The sequence below is a fragment of the Taeniopygia guttata genome, chromosome Z, assembly GCF_048771995.1.
Source record: "Taeniopygia guttata chromosome Z, bTaeGut7.mat, whole genome shotgun sequence".
Classification (NCBI taxonomy): domain Eukaryota; kingdom Metazoa; phylum Chordata; class Aves; order Passeriformes; family Estrildidae; genus Taeniopygia; species Taeniopygia guttata.
The window spans coordinates 32,883,595-32,904,339 of NC_133063.1; the positions used below are offsets into that span (position 1 = coordinate 32,883,595).

Sequence of the window (20,745 nt, forward strand, 5' to 3'; positions counted from 1 at the left end):
AAAAATCATCAGAACACCCAGGATTTCTAAATACTAACCTAGATTTTTCTAAACTGAAGAACACCACAGCTTTCAGCTAGGCAGATGAACTGTTTTGAATAGAAATGACGTACATCTTTGTGGTGTGACTGTGGGTGAAGGCTGATTTGGACACAATGGCAGTGTTACAGACTACCTCCAGCAAACTTATTTGAAAGAAAACATGAATTTAGCGAAGTTAATTCTGAGACACAGTGTATTCCAGTATTGGCTCTGGGACTTGACTCTACTACACGGAGAACTGGTAGTGCCTGGTATACAGTGTAATTGTAGCTTCTGGGTTATTAAAAGTCACTCCAGGCTTTAGAGTCATTTTCCCAGATACATACACTTACTACAGTCCTTGTACTGTACGTTGTTACTGTCTTTCAACCACATAATGCCCAGAAGTCAAACTGGGCAAGTGCAGACTGTGGAATCTAAATTATTAAATATTGGAAATGGGCAAACTCATCAGAAGCTCTTATATCCACAACTTTTCATTGACAGACATCCTCCTTCTAACCTTGCTGACTGTACTGCAAATGAATAGTGTACTTCTAGTTGTGTACCCTGAAGTGACTGGACACCTTCTTACCAAAAAAACCTTCCTTGCTAAAAGCAAAACTAATGTACAGATCTAACAGTCAACTGCAGAGGCACTGCTGGATGTTCAGTGGAGTGTTTAATATCCCCTTCCATGGCAGTCTTAGAACTGAGAGACCAGGGTGAAGGACATTCTGTGTGAGCAGTTGTGAACATGACAGACATTGGAAAGGGAAAAGGTACTGCATACTAATATTACACGGAGAGGTAATCTAGCAGAGGAAAAAGCTTGTAAAGTAGATGCGCAAAAATGAACAGACAACATGAAGTATAGTTTACTAGGCAATGCATAAGCCTAGTAGTTCTAGTAGTGTTTAATATTTTATAAATATTTAATATACCTAAAGGGGACTTATGAGACAGCTGGAGGAGGGCTGTCTTGCAGGGCTTGTGGTGGTAGGACAAGGGACAAGTGCTTTAAACTGGAAAAGGGCAGGTTTAGATTAGACAATTAGGAAGAAATTCTTTACTTTCAGGATAAGAAAACACTGGAACACCTTGCCCAGAGAAGCTGTGGATGCTCCATCTCTGGAAGTGTTTTCAGTTCATACTGGATGAGGCTCTGAATCACCTACTCTAGTGAAAGGCATCCTGGCCTCTGGCAGGAGATTGAAACTTATATGACCTCTAAGGTGCCTTCCAAACCATTCTGTGATCTATGGTATCAACCACTGCATTGGGCTGCACTGTTCTAGCACAAAGGAAAATTAGATTGGAAGCATATGCAGTTAAATGTCAAGGTCCTTTTAATTAAAAATAAAAACATCTAACATTAAACCTCAGGTACACATGCATCAATTGAAAAAGGGCAGAGGATAGGTGTTTTCAGGACTAGTATACAAGGGACAGAACGATGCACAAAGGGACAGGGATTAGAATAATTTATACATAGCAGATGTAATCTATATATGTGTGTGGATGTGCATTAACTCATGTAGTTTTGTTCAGAAAAGGCAGAATCAAGGGATTTTTCTATTGTGGTAGTATTACTAGTGTGTGCAATTCTGGGTTTTATTTCACCACTACTGCTGCTGCTCAGCAATTTGTTCAATTCAAAAGTGCAAAACAGACAAGCATGCATGATAAAATGCTGTTAGAGTGCTGACTTGAAAAAGACCACTAGTCTTACAGAGTTCATTTGATCACAACTTCCAACTCCGACAAACAGCAGCTTCAGATGTCTAATATTCTTGTCTTCAAGACAGTGTGAAGATTTCCTGAAGAATTATCATCATTTCAGAGGAAAATAAACGACTCTTATTCCTGCCAGTACTCCAACAGTGGCACATACCTTCTCGTAATACTGGATGTTTTTATCTGCCATCCCCATGAGTAGCTGCCTAAAGTCTTGTCTTTTGTTGTTCTGCCATCTCTCCATATCTGCTTTCAGGTCAGCATTGAAACACTCTACTCGGTCTTGACATTTCTCAACATCTGCGGGTACCTGCAAGCAAAAGAAATGAAGATTAAAATTGTCAGTAAGAGTGCTAGATTGCTGAATTAGCTCAACTCTTACTGGGCAGAACTACAGAAGAAAGGGCAAGTTCACAATTCAGTAGTTATCCTGAATCAACAGAGTTCTGGCTGCAGGGAAAAAGTAATGGTTTTGAACTTGAGAGAATATGAAATTGCTTAATTTGTTTGTTGTTGTTTGAGGTGGTGAGCACTTGTGCTTGTCCATCTCCATGCCTGATATAGAGGCATGGAGGAAGCACTTGCTAAAGATACAGGAAAACTGTTTGGTCTAAGTAGTGAGGCTCACTTCCTAGCGCTAAAACTGAGCAACTTGGCTTCACTGCAAACGTTTTTGCTCCCCATTTACAACTGCATTAAGAATGTCCCAGTTTACACCACTGTGTATATAACAACGAACATTTAGGTTTATGAAAAAAGGTGGGTAAGACACCTTGGTATTGACAGCTGCAGAATAAAATTTCTAAGTCCTTCATTTCTAGCTTCCACTTTTAACCTTACAGGCTTTCTGTACAAAATTTAACTGCAAAGCACTCATGATCATCAAAATGGGATGGACTCATGGACTTTTAGGTTCAACAACAGACACACAACCATGCAAAAGCAAGAAATTACATCTTGAAGGACAGCCTGCTGCAAGCTGAAGTAAAGATTTAAATTAATTTTGACAGTAGTCACTTGCCCAAGGTACATACTTTACACCAACTAAGTTGGTGTTCTTTGCTTGTGTTTTAACTAATATAATGTATACCACTAGGCAAATGCAGGAATAATTTACAAGTGTTTCCTCAAGCAGGAAAGCCAAACACCGTTTTTTTCCCTTCTCATTGCTGCATGGTCCACACAGATAGGAATCCTGTAAGGACATGCAGACTAAGCCCATGAGCTAGGAAGAGGAAACTCCTGAATCTTCATACCAAAGTGAGAAGTGAACTTTTGCTCTGGAAGCTGTGACTTGCACAATGGGAAAATAAAGAATGAAGAACATTTTAAGAACTTTTGTGGTGGCTCCTCTCATACTTGATACTTTCAGTAAACACCCTTTCTGAGGGGCATGAAAGAAGGAAGAGGATGAACAGAAGAAGAAGCTTTTCATGGATACCTACATGAAGTTAGAGGTGGGCTACTATCTTGCAGTTTTGCAAGGTACTCAATTTAGGCAGAAGCACAATGACTGTGCTCCAGGACATGCATTATGGTTAATCACTTTATTACTCAGAGGTCTTACATCTATTCATCAATAAACCAACCTGTTTCAGATCCAAGAGCTCTTTATACTCAGGGGATTTGAGTTCCCCTTTATTCACACAAATGTATTTATACTACAGGCAGCTTGGAGGTTCAGTAGACACTTTTTCTCACTGCTATGTCTGAGCACCATACTTACAGCTACAGAATTCACTCTGCTGCAACTCCAAATTAAGTTCCCTCACAGGCTGCAGACAAGAACAACCAAGGCAGTGACTGGAAGGTTTAGGGGATGCTCCCTTCAAGGCATGTATGCCTTGCATCATAAGTACTCTGCTATCTTAATGAGAAAGGCTAAGATATCAAGAGAAATATTTATAAAGTCTGGAAGCAAAACCACATAAGATTTCCCAATCCAACTAACTCAGCTTCTAAGCACTCACCAGCTCCCTGCTTCTTCTGCCAGGATCTGAAACCACATTGAAGATATGCAAAAATCTGTTCTTTGTCACAGCAAGTTCTCTGGCTAGTCAGGCTGAGAGGGCTGTATGAGTTTAGAGCTACAGGGATAACCCAGTGGTCAGCAGATGGGCCACGTGTGCTCTCATTAAGGAAAAACAACAACAACTAACACCAACTAAGTCTCCAAAAACATAATTAAAGTAGTGTCTGCACATTCAGTAGTACTATCTGGGTGTGCAAATGCCTTACCCTACAAACTGCAGCTTTGTGGTACATAAATTCCAACTCAGTAGTTACGACAAAATTTAAAGTTAATTAACAGCTTTTAAGCACCTTATATCAGTGCAAACTCGAATGCAAAGAGATATTATATGTTTATCATCAAATTTGGGCATAAGTTGAAGCATCAAAGCTGATGCTTTTATCTGTTTTTACCAATGGAGACAATAAATATTAGCTAACAACTAAGAACTAGGAAGAAAGTAGATTGGACTCAGGGGGAATGCTACTTCTTTACTGATACCTGCTCTCAGCTACTTAATAGTTCAAACAACCCTCAAGCCACAAAACCAAAGTGACAAAAAGGACCCAGGATTGTTTTAGTAGTCAATTTCAACTGATGAGAGAGGTATATACACAGGCAAGAGCATAAAGTTGTATATGATATGAAGTTCTGCGTTTGAATCTAATCATCTTCATGATTCTGTTCTCTTAAAATCTAAGCTTGCCTAATATCTGTGATTTGGTGTGGTCAATTATAAATAGCATGTCCACTTTAAAACTTTTCTATATCATCATTACCAAGTAACAAATGGTCCAAAAGTAGAACAAATCCAGCATTAATTAGACAACTAATCTTTGCAGAAGATATTTCTATCTTCCTAGCTCTTGGGAAACAGTTATCTGTTACAAGGTCTTTTTTTCCCCCACCTTCTACTTCAAATTCTGCAATGCCATATTCCCATTGATCACCACACTTCAAAGCCTTGAGGTAGACAGAATAAAACAGCTCACAAGAGGCAAACGTAATCTCACCAAAACAAAGCCACACCCATCCTTCAGTGTGCTGGTTAGATTACTGCAAAATCAGCTCCAGCATGGGTCGGAAATGAGTGAGAGGCATTTCACCACTGCACATGTTAGAAACTGAAAGGCTGAAGACTCCACACAAACACCATGGTGCTACTGGTAAACACCACCTACACTGTGCTTTTGGTATAAGCTTCAGCATTCTGAGGACTACCTGCTGACAGAGAGCCACAGTAGCACTACAAGCCCCTGCACTCATAGGCTACTGAGCTCTAGGCTGTTCTCATTGCCAGAACAATCTAATGGCCTGGTGAGCTCTGTGATGCCAGATTGGGTATGTGCACAGGAGGCCCAGAATGCCCTCCACTGAGATTTTTTAGTGATAGGCTTGTCTTTCAAGATCTAAACAAAGGCCTTTGTTCTCTTATGGTTTCGTTTGGGATCTTTTTACATTATTCCTACCAAATCAGCAAATATGCCAAGGAAGACAAACACCATTCCACAACATGACCCTCAGTGCATTTAGTTTCCAGCAAGTCATAGCCAAGAGACCTTGCTGAATGTAAGATATTGCTGCTAGGCACAGCTCTGAGCAATCAGCTCTTACAGTTAGTGACACATCCTCCAGCTGGAAAGGTTCTGAAAACCCCAGAGATAGTATTTTGTGAACATGCAAGGAGTTGTCCACAATTTGTTCAACTTCGTCTTGTAAATGACACAAAATACTTACGTTAAAAAAGGGTACAAGAGCTGCCAAAACTATTCTGATACTATGGAGAGGACATGTAAGTATTCAAAAAAGTATTCTAAAAGTTATTCAAAATAATCCCTCTGAGATATAAAATCCAAAGGACTTTTAACATGTACAAGATTAGCAAAATGCACCAATTCCACTGCATCAAGATCTTGGTACAATCAAATGCCTAAGAACTGACTTGCTGGATATGCTAGATTTAGTTCCCTCCATCCTAGATAAAACTGTTAACACCTGCTTACACAAAGCTACATTGAGGAAGCAGAGTATATACCACACCAGCCAGCAGAGGGGCAGGCAGTAGACCCAAATACAAGAGCACCACAAAACACATAGTAGCTATTTGTAGACCATTACAGACAAAAATCAGAAAAATACTTTAGCACTTCTATGCTCTCATCCTCTTCAGCTTCCTAGATTCAAAATATTATGTGAACCTTACTGTAGAGTGAACCTTACTGTATAGTAGTCATAATACTGGAAATTTATCCATTAATTATTCACACAAATACAAGGGAAACCAAAAACCTCCAAGCAGAGGAAGGGAACAAATCCTGTTGCCATAATCAGTTAAAATTGCAGCGATTTAAGAAAAAGCTCTTGCACTCTGTTTCGTGCAGAAGCAGGTGGCAGCATAAGCATGTCAGTTCCCAGCTTTGCTTTTGCATGGTGCCCAGGCAAAACCTGTCGTTCACTGACACTTGCCATCTCTGTTCAGCATCATATAGGTAGAGCTCCCTAGCAGAAAGGGCAAAATAAGGAGTTTTCCACAGCCAAAACAATACAGTTCCACAGTGCCAGGAATAGGACTTTAACTCATCTAACTGGCATACTGCTGAGTCACCAGGGACTGTTCTACCACTGCTTTGTTAACCTGTCACTGAATGGTCCAGCTAACTGCTCACTGTTGTTGAAGTGTTACAGAGTCAGCTTGCTCTGAACTGTGAGAGATCATTAGTTCAGAAGTTGCTAGACAAGTTACATATATTCACATTTAGATCTTTATTTCACACCAGCTTGCCAACAACAAATTTCTGTTCTGCCAGAAACCGTGTATACTGCAAAGAAGCCCCCAGATCCAGGAAAAAAGCAAGTTCTGCTTCTCTGTTCTTTTCAGGAAGTAGTGTAAGTACAAACTGTTTTTGTAGAGCAATTTTAAGTGCTAACCTTTGGACGGTCTTCTCTTTTCAAGGCTACTGCTTCCAGTTTTGCTTCATACTCCGCTTGAACTTGGTCCCTCTTCTTCAAAACATTCTATGGGCCAGAGAAAAGAGAGCTGTGAAGGGATCCTCTTGTTCCTTCCCCCAGTCACACAAAACGCTAAAGTAATACATCTTCAGTGCCAATTAAGCCCAAAGTCAGACTTCCAGATTTACTCTGTCCTATTTTACAGCATTTAGGGAGTAGCTTTCAATAACAAACAGCACTTGCTCTCCATCAGCTGGCAAGGGCAGATAAAATTTAACATTTGGACAAGCTGGAGGCATGCAATATAGAAACTATCATGAAACCACTAATATAATCCTGACCAAGTAAATTTAATTAATCAGTTGACCTATTACTACCACGAAAAGGATATAAACAAAAGCTTCAAAGCTGACAGGGACTAATGTAAACTTTCTAATATTCCCAAGCAGCACATAGACAACAGCATTGGCTAAGAGACAGAAGACCATCACAGAAGGTATTACAGCTCCCTTTTCACTTGCAAAGACTCTTCAGAAACCTTTAAAGCAAGCTGTCACATTCTGGTGTTAGAGTAAAAGTAAGCCTTTATTTTAGATGAGTCTGGGTGGGGGGTTAGTTGTTGCTTTCATTTAAAAAAAAAAAAAAAATTATGAAAAGCACAATTTCCATGAAAAGCACTGGACTGCCTGAGAGAGCTTCTCAAGCAGTAAACATTTTCTTGACAGAGTATTTTCAAAATAGTGAGCCAAAGATGCTACCCTTAGCTTATACTATATCCACAAAGAACTTCACTAAGTTTATACTACAGTTTTACAGTTTGAAAACAACCACAGGAATTAGTCTAAGAACGACTTACTAAAAAATTAACAGTTTTGCAAGAATTTGCAAAAAATTAACAGTCTGCAAGAGCAGGCACCTTACCATTTCGAGTTTCACAAAGAAACAACTAGTAGTTTTTAATTACTGGGTTGATACAAAGTCATTAATTAAAACGCTCAGAGGGAAGTGAGCCAACACCCTCTGCAAGTTTGATATTCTCTTGCAGTTTACTTGACTTTGAGTCTTCCCTTCTGCCACCTAGAAGGAATTGTCTCATTAGGACACCAAGTGGAAACTAGTCACTTCAACAGGTCCAGAGAAGGCTTGTAACACAGGACTAGTGATGTACACTGCTGCCTACAGAAATGTGTTTTTAAAAGAGTAGGTCCTGGGAGCTCTAACAGCCAGTCTACATCTAATTAACAGCAATTGAGGACATACAAATCCTATATCTACTAATCATCATTATCCCTCTCCTCTTTCTTAAGCCAAGAGAAGATCACCAACGCAGTTGCTCTAGAGTAGAGATGTTCAATCCATGATAAATGGGAATGGCACACCATCCACAAAGCTATTGACTATAAGTGTTGGGGAATCCACTACTTCCCTGGAGACATTATTCCAAAAGATGATTGTTCTCATTGTAAAAATTTTCCTCTTGTGTTCAATGAAAATGTCCCAAAGAGTAATTTGCACTGATTGTCTCCATTCTTCTGTGGGTCTCCTTGTGAAAAGGGAGTTTAATCATATTTGTACTCAATCCTTAAATACTGGTAGATGGTGATAAGATCTTCCCTAAGCCTTCTTCCTCAAGGTTAAACATACTCAGCTCTCTCAGCCTTTCCTCATACAGCAGGCTTTTCAGTCCCCTGACCATCTTTGTGGTCCTCCTCCAGACCCCCTTCAGCTTATCCACATCTTCTTGTGTGCAGCAGGGATAAAAACTGAACACAGCTGTGGCCTAACCAGTGCTGAGCAAGACAAGTAATTTAGAAAGGTTCTCTTCTAGACACTTCCAGAGCACATTTTAACTCAAGGCCACAACACCAGCTTCTGCCCTGTTCTGCAAATCTTTCAAACAAATCCAGAAGCTAGGCTTCCCTCAAAACAGCTAATATTCTATTCAAACAGAACTACTGGGCTTTGACTCCATATGTGCAGTTCCCACAGACTCTTCCCCTTCAGTACGACAGTGCTCCTGAAGACATCAAGGCCTCTTCATCTCTGAACATCGACAATCATCTGGCAGCTCTTACTCAAGGGACATTCGGCTATAGACTGCTCTATAGATCATGTTCCCATACCTACACCAGGGGTACAGTGTACAACAAAGAAAGCTAATCAAGGTTGCACTGAACTCCTAGTACCTAAAGAGCTACCTTCCATCAAATACCATGCAAAAGATATGCTCTGAAAGAATGAAACAAACTTTCATCTCACAAGTAGTCCTCATAGCAGCTGATGAAGAGGAATGAGCTGCTAGTGAAGAGGACTACTCTTTCAAGAGAAAGCCTCCTGCACTCCAAGGGTACACTCCTTACTAACCTTGGTTACTCACTTAGCATTATGGATTCTGCATGGACAGTTCGGTAGCTACTCACTTCAGAAACATAAACAGGCTGATGTTTGCTAGCATAAGAAAACTGTACTTTGTAGAATCTGAGAGAGTTCAGTTTTGCTACCTGAGAAGGAAGGAAAATACAAACCGTCTGTCTTGGCCAACAATAGTTTTTGTTCTTGATTTCCAAATTTTCAGACTGAGTAAAGCTAATAAGATGTCCAAGCCAGACACTAAACAGCATAATTATTTAGAGCACTAGAAAGTCAAGTCAACAGTCTAAAAATTTAAGCTAAAAAGCAAGGGTTTCTTTAGCTGAATAAGTACTTTAGACAGTAAAGTAACTGCTGGCTTGGAGACAGTGCCATTCTAAAAGGGCTGTAAAATTCCAAAAGGAAGCCTAAGTTCAAGTCTGTAATGCTGCTCTGCCTGCTGTGAGTGGTGATTATCTGCCTAAAGTACCTCTTCAGCTAAAGAAACCCCGTCTTTCAGCTTAAAAAAAATTTCCCCTGCTATAATTTGAATAGGACCTCTAACAATTTAGCTTGCCCCTTCAGATGCCATCTTTGGTAGACATTTTTAGCACCAAAAGCCAGATGTTCTGAGTTAAAGTATTTAATCACTAGCTTCACGCTCTATTTATTTGTAAGCATACTCCATCCACCTCCACTTCCTACAGTCCAAATATCCTGAGACAAGGCTTCCTACAGCTCACTGTGTTCAAGCAATACTTTAGTGTTAACAGACCCACAAAGAAAATACACCTCATTCATGCTGGGGTCAAATCCATAGTGACAAAAACAAAGAATTTACCCAGGGAATTAGTGCAAAGCCACCTGCATGAATACTTTAACCACACAGATGTACAACTCCTGAAGCTGGGAAAAGACATCTACAAGAAAGTGTTTAAATTCTCACTTTGAGAAGCATAGGACTACCATATCCAGACTGTAAATTTACAGTGGGCTATCAGATCTGTAAAGGAGTGCATATCACAGCCTTGTAACAGTTGTTCCAAGTGGAAGGTCCTCAGGAGGAACTTGTCTATTAGTACCTCATAGTGGGACTGTTATATATATATATATATATATATATTTATATATTTATATATATATATATATATATATATATATATATATATGGCACACATACTGTGCCACAGGCATGTGGTGAAAAGCTCTGATAGACAAAATAAAGTCCTTGATATAATTTTTTTGTGAAGCTTTCTCAGTAATTCTTTTCCCCATTAGATGTGATTGATTACCAATGCTCCATAACTTCAGGAGAATAAAATCCACATTAAAGTAGCTTGTATTACATCTGCATAAGCAGTAAAATATTAAATTCTTAGATTATGAGTCACAGAATACCACCTTTAAGCAGTTACTTGGTATGTCGAACTTAACAACAGACGTATGCCTAGGGTATGGGGATGACAGAGGAAGCCATGTCTGTCATTTGGACACATGGTTCTAAAAAAAGGCACTTAACTCTGCTACATACAAATGACAGAAACTGCTAATGCTATAATTCCTGTTGGACCCCACAGTGACCCTGTAGTGAAGAGCTGACGCACAACTGGCTTAATTTCAAAGAAAGATTCTAGGCAGCCACAGGATGTCTCCTACAGAGTACCACTAGCCAAACCAATGAAGGGGCAACTCGGCAACATTTTGTGAACACCCCGCATAGCTTAACTGAAGAGCAGAGCAGACACATAATGCTACTCATGTAGTACCCTGCTATTAAACATACTTAGCTTTGATTATAAAAATATCCTCCTACTTTTTACTTCCCCACTTTCCACACAACCACCATTTTTCACTGTTAAAGAAGAATGAACTCACTAATTCTAGGCAATCACAATGACAGTGCTTTCGGTCACAGGGCTCTCTTTACCTTCATTGACTCAGCATACAATATATATTCCCTAAGTACAGGCAGGAAGTCTTCTGTCATGTCCTCACTGAGTTCTTCAAGAGCTGTGCAGCAATTCCCAATACAGGCAGACACTCCTTCCAGTGGCTCTGATAGCTCAACTTCCAGCCCTCCCCAGGTTGAATAAACAGGTCCATATTCTCGTAGTTCCACCAAGTATTCTACAACAGGCAGATGGAAAAATAGATTAACAGAGTAAGAGCAAGGCACAAAGGTGTGCAAACACAAAATGGGAGAAATTATGCACCAATTTTGAGTAACACTGATCCTCACAGGGAGTCAAGGCTTATGTTGCATTAGCTTCTTAATAGACAGAGCTCTACGGATGCACAGGTGACAGGTTCAAGTTTCTTCTTTCTTAACTTAACACTCCTACAGACTTCCAATATGAAGACTCTTGTACATGTGCAGTACCCAAGGTCAGATTTTTAAATATACATAAAACCTAACTCAGTAAGACAGACTTGTAAAGCTTGTCTTTGTCTAGGAATTCCATTTGTACTCCTCCAGGTGGAATCTATAGGTTCTTCCACCTTCCAAAAGTCTTTCAAAAAGTGACTTCAATAAGACAGTAGGTCGGTATAAAAAGTTCAACTTTAAAAAAATATTTGGAAAACTGAGCTATTATCAGATACTGTGTTAGGTTTTGGGCCTTTTTAAAATCGGAAGCAGGCATTAGATTTTGCTCTGTGTGTGACGTATTACAGGCCAGAATCATCAACACAAATTGTCATGATCACGCTATCAACCAGAGTAAGACACAGAGCATTCAGACTGAAGTATTATGATGGAACACCTTGTGTCCTTACCCAACTGCTCCTTGATGATCCGTTGTGCTATTCTGTCAATGGTACCAAGCTTTAGAGAGAATGTGTCCAGATAATCCCCAATGGCTGCAAACTCCAATGGCCGAGTTCTTAATTTGTAGCCTCCTGTTACATATTTGACAGACTCCCCCATCTTGGACAACAAAGCCATTCCTTGCTTTTTGTAGGCATTAAGATCCTAGGAATTAAAACAAACAAACAAAAAAATGAAACAATAAAAGAATATGTTTAGGAATACTCACATGTTAAAATATCAATACAGTGAAGGATACTTTCTAGTCAAGATGAAATCTTGTGAAAGCAACAGATTACATGACATGCAGCCTTGAATCTTGAATAAAGGCTTGCTTTCTATAAGCTGCACAGCTGAGCACAGCGTCAAGGCTCCATGGAGGTAAATTATCCAGGAGAATAGTATTAAGTACATTAGAAATAAATAAGTACACAAACTGCATGTGGCCATACTTTCCCATTTTCCTGTACTCTCACCAGGGAAGCAGGCTTATTAACAGATCTGGTTCCACCAAAACAGTTCACATCATTCATCTACACATACTTCTGAGTTATGGCTACAATACCACTATTAAACAGATGCACCAGCTGGCTCTAGTGACCTACTACAGAGCTACGCATTGCACATCTATTTGGAAAGCAGCCTCCTCACTCCAGTTCTGTGGTCAAATAAGATGCAGGTGAAGACTGCGTGCAGAAAAAATGCAGGGTGAGGAGACCAGCAAAGCTTTTCTGCAAGAAAGACTGTACCTCAGGCTGGGTCAGATGCATCCATGTTGCTGCACAGAAAGTGTAAACTTCCTTCACACTCCTTTACACATTCACATAAACCAACTTTCAGATTATTTATGCTAACAAGACTGCTTGCCTACAATTTTCATTTTTTTTAAGGGATTTCACCTTAACAGTACACCAGAAAAAAATTGTTTTAGTTAGTCAAAACGCTGACAATGTTTCATTTTACTTCTTCCAGCAGAGGTCAGTATTCAACATCTCAAAACAGGCTCAGGAGCTATAGTTTGGTTATCCTATAGAGCCTGAGGAAGAGATGTGTTCAAACTTAGCAGGCTGTAGAGATCAAGAATTCAGACATATTATTACAGACAAGACTAAAAAGTTAAGTGTTCTTACAAAAAAAACCCAACAAACAAATAAACGACAGCCATCTTCAAAACATGTAGTATGGTATTTCTTCCAAGTACTTAATGTAAGTCAAATATAAGTCTGATTAAGAAAACCTGACATGTTAACAGCTACTATAACTTTCAATTATGTTTGCATTTAAATGCCATTTGATTTTTACTTTCCTCAGCATGATATGCAAGCAGGCATCAGAAAAGATCCTTGAACTCAAAATTATTCACTCACTCTCAAGCATTCTGGTATGTTACAGGTCCAAACAGGGAATACGAAGAAACATTGGTTTCTCTTCTTCAGCCAGGAGATGATCTTACAACTTCCTGTAGTAACTAAATTCTGAAGTCCTAGCACACTGAACTGACACCTCACTGCTCCACTAGACCAAGTTCAAACAGTTCAAACTGTCAGCAGAACAGGTGTCCCGTCCCCTCACCTCCCAGGATGCTCTGTAATCTCAAGGCAAACTCTTCCTAAAGCAGAGGATGAAGCCCTTGACATTCATTTCACAGGGATGGCAGAAGACAAATAAAACAGCTAAGAAAGCTGCATCAGGCTTGGACAGATCAAAAGAGGAACAAAACTATATGACATTTAACATGCTAAGAAAATTCTGCACTTCTGGCTTGTTTCAGTGGTTAATTTTACCATTGAGGGGAAATAAAAATACTGGAAATTGATTATTAATGGCAAGCAAAGCATGAACCTGAAGTGAGCTCAAACATCACATTTAAGTGAGATAGAGTAATGTGACTTCGGAAAGGCATACTTTTACAGCACTTCTCACCTATCTGGTAAAACCCAAGCATAACTACAAGTTCTCTTAGTCTTATTTGAAATGCAGCAATAAAGAAAGCCAAAGAAAATTGCACTACTCTTGCATGAGTCATGCAGAAGAGAAAAGTGAAATTGTTGGCTGAGAACAAATAAGAATGAGGCCTCCATGCTCAGTTTTGAGGGCATCTAGTGCAAGCAGTATAAAAAGAACAGACAAGATAAAAAGTCAAGAAATTCGTAAGCTTTTGTGCAAGGGAGACTTCTCTTCCTCCGTCACTTCCCTCTTCCCCAAAGGAGGATTTTTAAGTCTACAGTCTTCTGAATTTTTATTCTCTCTTGCATAATATGATTACACGCTACAAAACAAGCAGGTCTGGAGAATTCAATTTCTCAATCTGCAGAGAGGATTCCTCTTCCCTGCAAGCACAGGGAACCCATACTGTTGTCACACAAAAGGATCTGTCACACACAATAGTCAGAGTGCCCAACAACCCTCTGGAGAAAGAGGAAGTTCTGATCTGCACATGTAGTTTTGTTAATGCCTTTCTACCCTCATTTCAGAAGGGATTGCAAAGGTCACCAACTGCATTTGAAAGTTACTGGCTTACCTTAGCTGTGAGAAAGACATTGAAGTGCTCATTAAAAGACAGCACTGGGTGATCAGTTATTCTCTTCAAGAACTTGTCTAATGCTTTCCTCCTTGTCTCCACGAACTCTTCCGAAAAGCGATCAACAACACCCTTCACCACAAATTTTTCAGGAAGAGGCTGTCAGAAATAAGCAAACAGCACAAGGTTCAAAAGACCAAAAACTTGTTTCTGTCATTTGGAAACAAACAAAGCAATCAAATTCCAGTTTTAACAGGAACTGAAACATTATGTTTGTGAACAGGAACCACGCATCAGATGGGATGCAAGCAGGTCTGGCTTAAAGCTAGCCATTCTACTGAGTGGCTTCAGCTGAGAGTCACACCAGGGAAGTCAGACAATACACACACAAATACTTGTAACATAGCTTAGATTCTTCTCCCTCCTGCTATCCATGTTTAAGGTCCAGCTCTGAAGAGATGCCAGAAGAGCTCCCTGCTATTTATAACAGAAGCACACACCCCCCCTCCCCTATTCCCGCCACCACCCAGTGCTGAAGCAAAGCTCCTCAGCCTCGGGAAACTCAGAAAATTTGACAATTCTACTTATTACCCACACACCCTCTATGAACAATTTAGAGCTTTTGAACAGGGCCCTCCTGTAAAAGGCTGACAGTCTTAGTGAGAACACTGAGCAAAAACAAAGGAGGGGATTGATCAAATGGCTGGATCTTTTCTGAAGTATAAGCACACCTGGTCATCTATCACAGCTGACTTTCCTGAATATGTTTCTGTAAGTGACAAAGGCCTGACTATACATCCACTTTCCTGTCTTACTATTTTGGGTCCATCAGTTCACCTCTGCAGTTCAGTTTGACATATAAGCCCAGACTGTCTCCAGAATTGCTAGTTATACAGTACCCCCTGTTACACTTGGATTACAGACTCCAAAGTACCACTTTGGATGGAGGATAACTTTTTAAGCTCATGCATGGCTATTTCAGCTCTACCACTAGATTTGCTTTTGTTCTGTCCAGACAGCATGGACTTCAAGATTAATATCGGTTTTAAAACTGTACTTTGTATTTCATTCTTGTGAACCAGTCCATTCAGACAATCTGCTTACAGTTAGGCTAGCAATGACAGCCATTTTTACCCAATTCAGGAATCGGGATTCTCCTCTGCAAAGAGTCTGTCATGCATAATCTGTGTCAAAAATAGTTAAAGAAAAATAAACTATATATATTGCTTTCCCACCATACCCAAGCTGATGTGGATTGTACATGAAAACTGTATCTCCTAGCAAAGCACAGCCAACATGACATAGCTGCAACAGAGCTACATTTTGACTACTGTATTTGGTTCTTACAATTTAAGACTTCCCTGATTATGTTTAGCATTCAAATCAGTCAGTCATTCTAGTTAAACCAGCATAAGGTACACTATCATTAGACTTCTTCAGAAGCATAATGCCTTGTGCATTAGTCTTCAGGGATGAAGAAACTCTCATCCTTTTCTTTGTAAACTTTAGCTGGGACTCTAGGAAGTCACTACCTTAGCATTACATGCAGGAGGAAAAGAAAAAAATTTAAAGTAAAAAAGAGAGGGAAAGGAAGACTAGTCTAAAGAACAACAGTTCAACCGAACACATGCAAACTGGCACTGAGCAATCACTAAAGTTTGAGCATTTGAAGAATGCATGTCTGTTAAAAAGACTTCTGCCATTTAACCTGGTTTCAACTACAGCAATAGGTACATTCCTTTTCATTTTAGGCCTCTGGAGGTCCATCTCAAGTAATCAAAATGCATGGCTCGCAACTGATATATTGCTTTAAGTGTGTGCTAATTATCTATCTTATAGTCTTTCATCTTAATTTAGTTTTTCCTACTGAGACATGAAAGCAGAATTCATTCCCATCAGAAATGGCTACAAGTAACCAAACATGACCATCCCAGGGCAAGAACCTTGGCTGTGTTAGGTTTACCTTTGTAGTCTAGAGACAGAACTGAGATCAGTTTTACTGTTTTTTGAAAGAAAAGATTAGAATGCCTCAGATCTTTTAAAAAGAAGTAACTATCAGTAACTGAAGAGATGAAGAGGAACCCATACAAAGCTTAGTTTTGGCTCCCAAGTGTAGGCTATCATAACACCCTGATAAGACATATCATTTACTACAGGAAGATTTTAGGCAGAATCACTATATTGAGATTAGGAAGACAACTCCCTTTTGATATTTTGTTAAAACAGAAGGCTTTCGGTGATTCCAGTATCTATAATTACAAATACAGATACTCTTACACTGTCTTAAACATCTTTTCAGAAAACACTTGAGCCAGTGCATCTGAAACTGCCTTTAGCTTCTATACCTCATCTATTTCTAGACAATAAAAGCATTCAGTAGTCTCCCTAGGATACCCTGCATGAGGGAGATTAATAGGAGATTCCATAATTGCTAACTTGCACATAAACAGATAAAATCCTTTATCTCCTTTATTAACAGCACATCCTTTTATCTCCAGATTTTCTAGAAGAAAGGCACCTAAGATATTGGCTTGTTATGCAGCGGGTTCCATGTCCAGTATTACAGCTACTCATGCTAAGTTTGCTCTTCTGTCTGCAACAAATTCCTGGTAGAAGCAAAGCAGCTTGATTCCCCAGCTGTGACTCACCTTCTGCTACTCAACTGTTATTTACAGCCTTGCAGGCTTCAGACAGAACTAGCTGCCTGTTAGTGTACCCAAGAATCTGCAGAAACTGAATTGTGATTGTTCCAGCTATTCAGAGAATCGGACGTGAGAAAACAGTATGGGCACTTAACACATTACACATGCCTCCACCTTATGCTCCGAAGTTCACTGTCTTTCTTTTCCCTACTGTTCAATAAACATATTTGCTACCAGTTAGTGGTGTCACATGGTTTTGTGAAGTACTTCTTATCTCTGAGACACTCAGCTACTATTCCACTTGAGGCAAGTCCCAGCATAATTAAGGACTTACACAGTGCCCAACCACAGAGCAAACTAACAATACTTCTCACACAGCCTACATATTGTTGAGGGAGGGAGGGAGGGAAGGAGAGAGGGCAGAAAAACTTCCACCTCATCACCCACCCCAGACAGGCAAGCTAAAGTATGCTATTTCCTGTCAATTAAATTTCTACAGGGCTCTTGTTCAAAAGGACTGAAAGCAGTGATCTCACAGGTTTCCTACCTATTCACACAAAAAACGTACAAGGCAGTATTAATGTCCTCACATCAAATAAGGTGGTCAGATCACCAGTTTCAGCAACAAGGGGTGCAGTAGTTTAGGTAATTTTATTTGGTAAACTTCTACCTACTAAAGACCTGCAATAGCTACCAGGCCAGAGTCTGTGCTATTACATGTTAGTACTATTAAGCATTAACACAAGCAGTTTTAAATTACTCTGTAAAACCAACTCAAAAGGCTGTCTTGAAAACCGAGAGTAGAACCTGAAGTGCATGTGGCTTTTCATAATTCCCAGATGCTTTGAAATACAGAAGTAATAATGGAGCAAACAGATTAAATGTATTCTACTTATGTCACAGCTACTGTAGTCAGCACATGTGTTGCCCTGCAGGTGGCCCTCTCAGGTGTGCCACTCAAGAAAGGTTGAAGCTTCCTAACTAGTCAGGAATGGGAAGCTAAAGAGAATGAAGTACTGTTTTTTAAATCTAGACACATAGCATCCAAATATTACCCTTGGAAGACAAGTGCATAACTATCCTTAACAGCATATTCTTGCTTACTACCTACGGGAATAAGATGCGTTGGCTGAGACTCTTCCAGCTTGTTTCTCAACCAGTCGAAGTCTTGGTACCGCCGACGGACAGAATACTCTGGCAAATCAAACTCTGCTCGTGTGGTCTGGAAAAGAACAGGAGATACTTAGTGTGCAGCAATGCCTATCACTTCAGAGCTTAGCAGCAAATGCAGTACAGCCAGACAAGCCTTGCAAGGGGGTGTTAATCCCCAAAATTTTGCAGTCAGCATGAAAGAAAGATCCTCTGGTCTTCCAAGCAGTGGAAAAGCAGCAATACAAAAAATGATTGCTTAGAGCTGATGAGTTAATATCTATTTGTAGTTCGTTACATGTTCCGCTCTCATCATGGTAGAAGTCTGTAGAGCAGAAGCACTGTGCACCACATTATTCTCTTGGCAGTTACAAGATTACAAAGACTGTATGAGATATTCATTGTGAGGACAAGACTGTTTTAACCATCAAGAATTAAAAGTAAAGGTGTTTACTGACTTGTTTATTCTATGACATGCACTATCCACAGGTGAAAAAGTGTTTCACCACTGTCCTGTATTCTAAGACTGATAGGCTCCAAGGTCAAAAAACATGAGAACAGAAGCCACTGCGAGGTCTGATGGACTATTTTTGTTGACTTTCAAGATGAAGAAACAAGTCTGTTTATGTGCATATGCCCGATTAGATATATTAGTATATTAAATTAAACCTTTTAAATTTTTCCTTCTTTAGGGCAACATCATTACAAGTTTGAGAGGAAAAAAATATGCATGCAGATAAACTGCTGGCAAGTTTTTTATCCAGTCTTTGAAGAGTCCATAACCTGGAAGGTTGACTGTATGGGGCTGCTTGCACAGCACATACCGCAACTGCCTAAAAGCACTCATGAAACTGTGTACCTACTAAGAGTTTCTGCTGAAGAGCCTGGCAATGCAGCAGCCTCAAACTTGAACTGGCATCAAGTCCAGCACCTGGTTGCTTTGCTAGTCCCAACCAGTAGCAGCCTCTTCACTTGCTCTCTGGATGACTCTAACTCTTCAGTTGCTGCGTTTTACTCCCACCAGTCACCACTGGGGATCCTGTAAAAGTTCTACATATGAAATCTCTTGCTAGGGTGAAGTCAGGAGCCTTAACATGGTATCAACAGCACAGTAGGCCTAGGATACTGTAAGCAGCAAGCTGATGCGTTATTACCTAGGCTTCTAGTAACAGAAGGCATAGACAGACAGAAAAAGAAATCAGGATCAGCTCCTCCCTTCTTTGACCTGCTAGCCACGGTAAGCAATATAGAGGTTAGTCCATGGACTAACATGATGAAGCCTCATGAATTGGAGCAGTTGTGTTTGTAGATGAAGGACTACCAAGACTCCACTATCCACTGCAGATCTGTGCTTTACTCAGCTACACACATCTCAGAGTAACACCAGCTTATTTAACATCAAAGAGTGCCACCCTGTAAATGTGACTTCTGAGAATTCATTTGAATAATTTTCACTTCTTTCAAGTAACAGAATGAATGGTTTTATTCTAGAAATTAAAAAAAAAAAAAAAGGGTGGGGCAAGGCAGTAATAGAATAGTAGAAGGCAGAGCTTCTTTGAACTGGCTGTTACTGCCTAAAAGCATCTTAAGAGATCAGCTAGTGAGTGAATGAGAGCAATCAGAATGGCTACATACTACAGTGTCTTAATCCTGTAGTTTGAGAATGAAGATAAAGTCTCCCATCTGTTAGCAATGAGAAGCTTATTAAACACTATTCTGCTAACAGTTAAGGAAAACCATACAGGACTGTCTAGGAGTTGGAAAGCAGGGTTAAGTCCCAGTACACAAACCATATATTAGCTACCATTCACCTCCAACAAACTGCTCTTGTTGACTTTACTTCACAAGCAGAAGTGCAAAATTTTCCATATATCACTTTCTTCCTCTGAGATGAAAATACAGCAGCAACACTTCAGTGTTTACTGTATAGGTTATCAAATCTAGACAGCAAATAAGCTTTTCAAAGACTATTTGGGCAGAACATAAAGGTCCTTCAAGGTTTTAATGAAACCTCACTAACACTGAAAGAATTTGGATCTCAGATCAAACTGTTCATTAGTTTAGCATAAGTTATTTTTTCTGGATTGCATGTAAGAGGAAGGAAGATCTCACCACTGTCCAAGCAGTGAGGAACACATTCACTGAGGTAGCTCAGGGTGCAGCTGCAGTGGAGCTGCAGGATGAGCTCAGGCTGGGGGAGCCCAGGCAAAGAGGCCATGAAAAGCCAACCCTGGGCACAACAAAGGCCTGTGGACCTGTGCCCAGTCAGGGGACTGGACACTGAGACATGGCAGGAGCTGACAATCCCAGACCTTCCCATGCTTAGACTGGTGAGGGGATAAAAGCCCAAGGAATCCTTTGCTCAAGGGCCCTCCTCAGAGACACCAGCCCGAACTGTTAGTTTGTTATTGCACTGTGATGAAATTGTTTTAATGACTGGGATGCCTGAGACTGCTATGGAAAACCTGGGGACGGAACCCTGGTGTGACTGTGTGAGTGAGGAGACATAGCTGGGAAGGGGCCTTGGTTCCAGCTCAGGTGGTGCAAGAGTGACTGCCAG

The 20,745-nt window shown here is 40.1% G+C and overlaps 1 protein-coding gene across 1 annotated transcript in view; it reads right to left on the bottom strand.

The window, feature by feature from the left end:
• Positions 1-20,745, bottom strand: part of SNX30 (sorting nexin family member 30) — a 49,340-nt gene that overhangs the window by 5,141 nt on the left and 23,454 nt on the right. The window contains exons 3-8 of the mRNA XM_002188232.7: positions 18,148-18,258; positions 14,395-14,553; positions 11,843-12,038; positions 10,995-11,194; positions 6,698-6,784; positions 1,916-2,068 (exon numbers count right to left, since the gene is read on the bottom strand). Coding sequence (XP_002188268.4) covers positions 1,916-2,068; positions 6,698-6,784; positions 10,995-11,194; positions 11,843-12,038; positions 14,395-14,553; positions 18,148-18,258 — 906 coding nt within the window. The remainder of the gene's footprint in view (positions 1-1,915; positions 2,069-6,697; positions 6,785-10,994; positions 11,195-11,842; positions 12,039-14,394; positions 14,554-18,147; positions 18,259-20,745) is intronic.